Below are 1,783 nucleotides of genomic sequence, written 5' to 3'. Positions count from 1 at the left end.
CTTAATATCTTATTTTCAACTCAACTAAATATCCTTTTTTCCACAGCGCGAGAAAATCTGAAGGACACGGTGAATCATCTGACGTCAGAAAGATTCAGTCCGGCCCGTCGTGTCAACGAAAACAACTATTCGTTCAGTTCAAGCAATGAACATGGTGATCCTGCCTCGCCCATCAGGAATCTGCAGCAGGAATATCAAATGTTACAGGTAATTAGCACAGAGCCGAAAAAACTTCGACCCCGCTAGGAATCGAACATGGGACCTCCGGTGTCGCGAATTCTCGCGAGTTGGTTGAGATTTCAGCCAGTTTTATTATAACACCAGGTTTAATTTCGGATAACTCAGAGTTCTTCATTTCAGATTTTGCAGATTTTTTTGGACAAACCTCTCATTTTCTTATTTTTTCGGAACTTCTTTTTGGACATTATTTATTTATTATTGGATATATTGTTATGAATTGCAGTGAATAAAAAGCCTATTGTATTTTTCCAATACTCTAATCTAAAATGTCATCTAGCCAGCCCAGTGGGCTTGAAAGGTAGCGCGTGTGCCTTGTAAGCGCTAGGTCGTGGGTTTGATTCCCACCTAGGGCGAACTTCAATCATAGGTTAGAATAGGGAAATTTTTAAAAAAAAAAAAAAAAAAAAACGCTTCCACACTCTGTCTCTCTCACTTTTACCCCACATCCGGCGTGCAAGCCTAGTGTGATACCGATCACTCGGCCACGGAGGTTGCTAGACTCTACAATTTAACGCCCAAATGAACGGAGGTAGTCCTCTGTTAGTACATAATTGCTGACGCTGGATCTCGTCTTGATTTCAGAAATTCAGCAAAGCTCAACTACCTGATGTGTGCAATAACATTCACATTACGTGTAGCAATACCTCTCGCAGCCCAAGCTCTTCCCCACCTGTGTGTACTTCCCCTACTATATCTTCAGGTAAGTTCTTAGAGATTTGTAAAGAGTAACAGTAAATTTCGCCAGTATTTTTTCAGCCCCTAGAAGGCCTGTCAAGCTAACGGCCTGTTAATTCCATTTGATTTGTATAGGCCTAACAGGGCTGTTAAGCTAACAGGGCTATTGGGAGCTAATAAGAAGGTTGGTAAAAGCCAACATAAGTGAGTTCTAAAAACTATTCCTTTCAGTGGACTACTCGGTCAATGAGTCAAAGAAGTCAAATTTTCCTTCTACTCAAGAAAAAAATTGCTTTTCAACTCACAGCTCATTTAGATCGAGTTTTACCACCGTGAATTGTCTCAGGATTGATTTCAATAACAGGTTGACTTGGCTATTAAGTATAGGGAAATCCTCGTCTCATCTCAATCCCGAGTTGGTAAACCACAGCATTAGGAGAACCAACTTTCAAATTATTAGCAAAATCATGCCTTTTCTTCATGTAAAGTGAAAGTATTGGAGTGTTTACTTCCTGTAAATGCCCCTTTGTGCTACTACCACCGGACTTGAAGTAAAACATTATTTCTGTGTTTTTGTGTCCCAGGTTCTTGCTCACCAACTCTACAGCGTTTACAATTGTCTTCAGGCGGCCATTGTTCCTCTGCTTCTTCCCCTACACATGGTGAGTGTTGCTTTCATTTCCCCCTTTACTTACTTACTTTCTTTCTTTCTTTTCCCCTCTTAAATATTGTCTATTTTGCTATAAAAAAAGAGCTAAAAAAGCCAGTCATACTTCGGTGATCTTGCTGCAATAGAACTGTAGTCACCTATTATTCCCAGAAAGTTGATCATTTGTGAAAGTTCTTTTCGCGTGCTACCTAACCCTAT

At 40.2% G+C, this 1,783-nt stretch overlaps 1 protein-coding gene across 1 annotated transcript in view; it reads left to right on the top strand.

Moving 5' to 3' along the window:
- The window catches only part of LOC103520724 (serine/threonine-protein kinase SIK1-like), a gene marked incomplete at its 3' end in the record, with an annotated part of 9,401 nt that extends 7,824 nt beyond the window's left edge, over window positions 1-1,577 (top strand). Inside the window, exons 3-5 of the mRNA XM_008485824.3 lie at window positions 47-207; window positions 823-940; window positions 1,500-1,577. Of these exons, the coding sequence (XP_008484046.1) occupies window positions 47-207; window positions 823-940; window positions 1,500-1,577 (357 nt within the window). The remainder of the gene's footprint in view (window positions 1-46; window positions 208-822; window positions 941-1,499) is intronic.
- Between the last annotated feature and the right edge of the window lie 206 nt (window positions 1,578-1,783).

The sequence above is a fragment of the Diaphorina citri genome, unplaced genomic scaffold (assembly GCF_000475195.1).
Source record: "Diaphorina citri unplaced genomic scaffold, Diaci psyllid genome assembly version 1.1 scaffold3990, whole genome shotgun sequence".
NCBI classification, from domain to species: Eukaryota; Metazoa; Arthropoda; class Insecta; order Hemiptera; family Psyllidae; genus Diaphorina; species Diaphorina citri.
The sequence above is the reverse complement of the archived record's forward strand: the minus strand, read 5'-3'. Positions and strand labels throughout refer to the sequence as shown.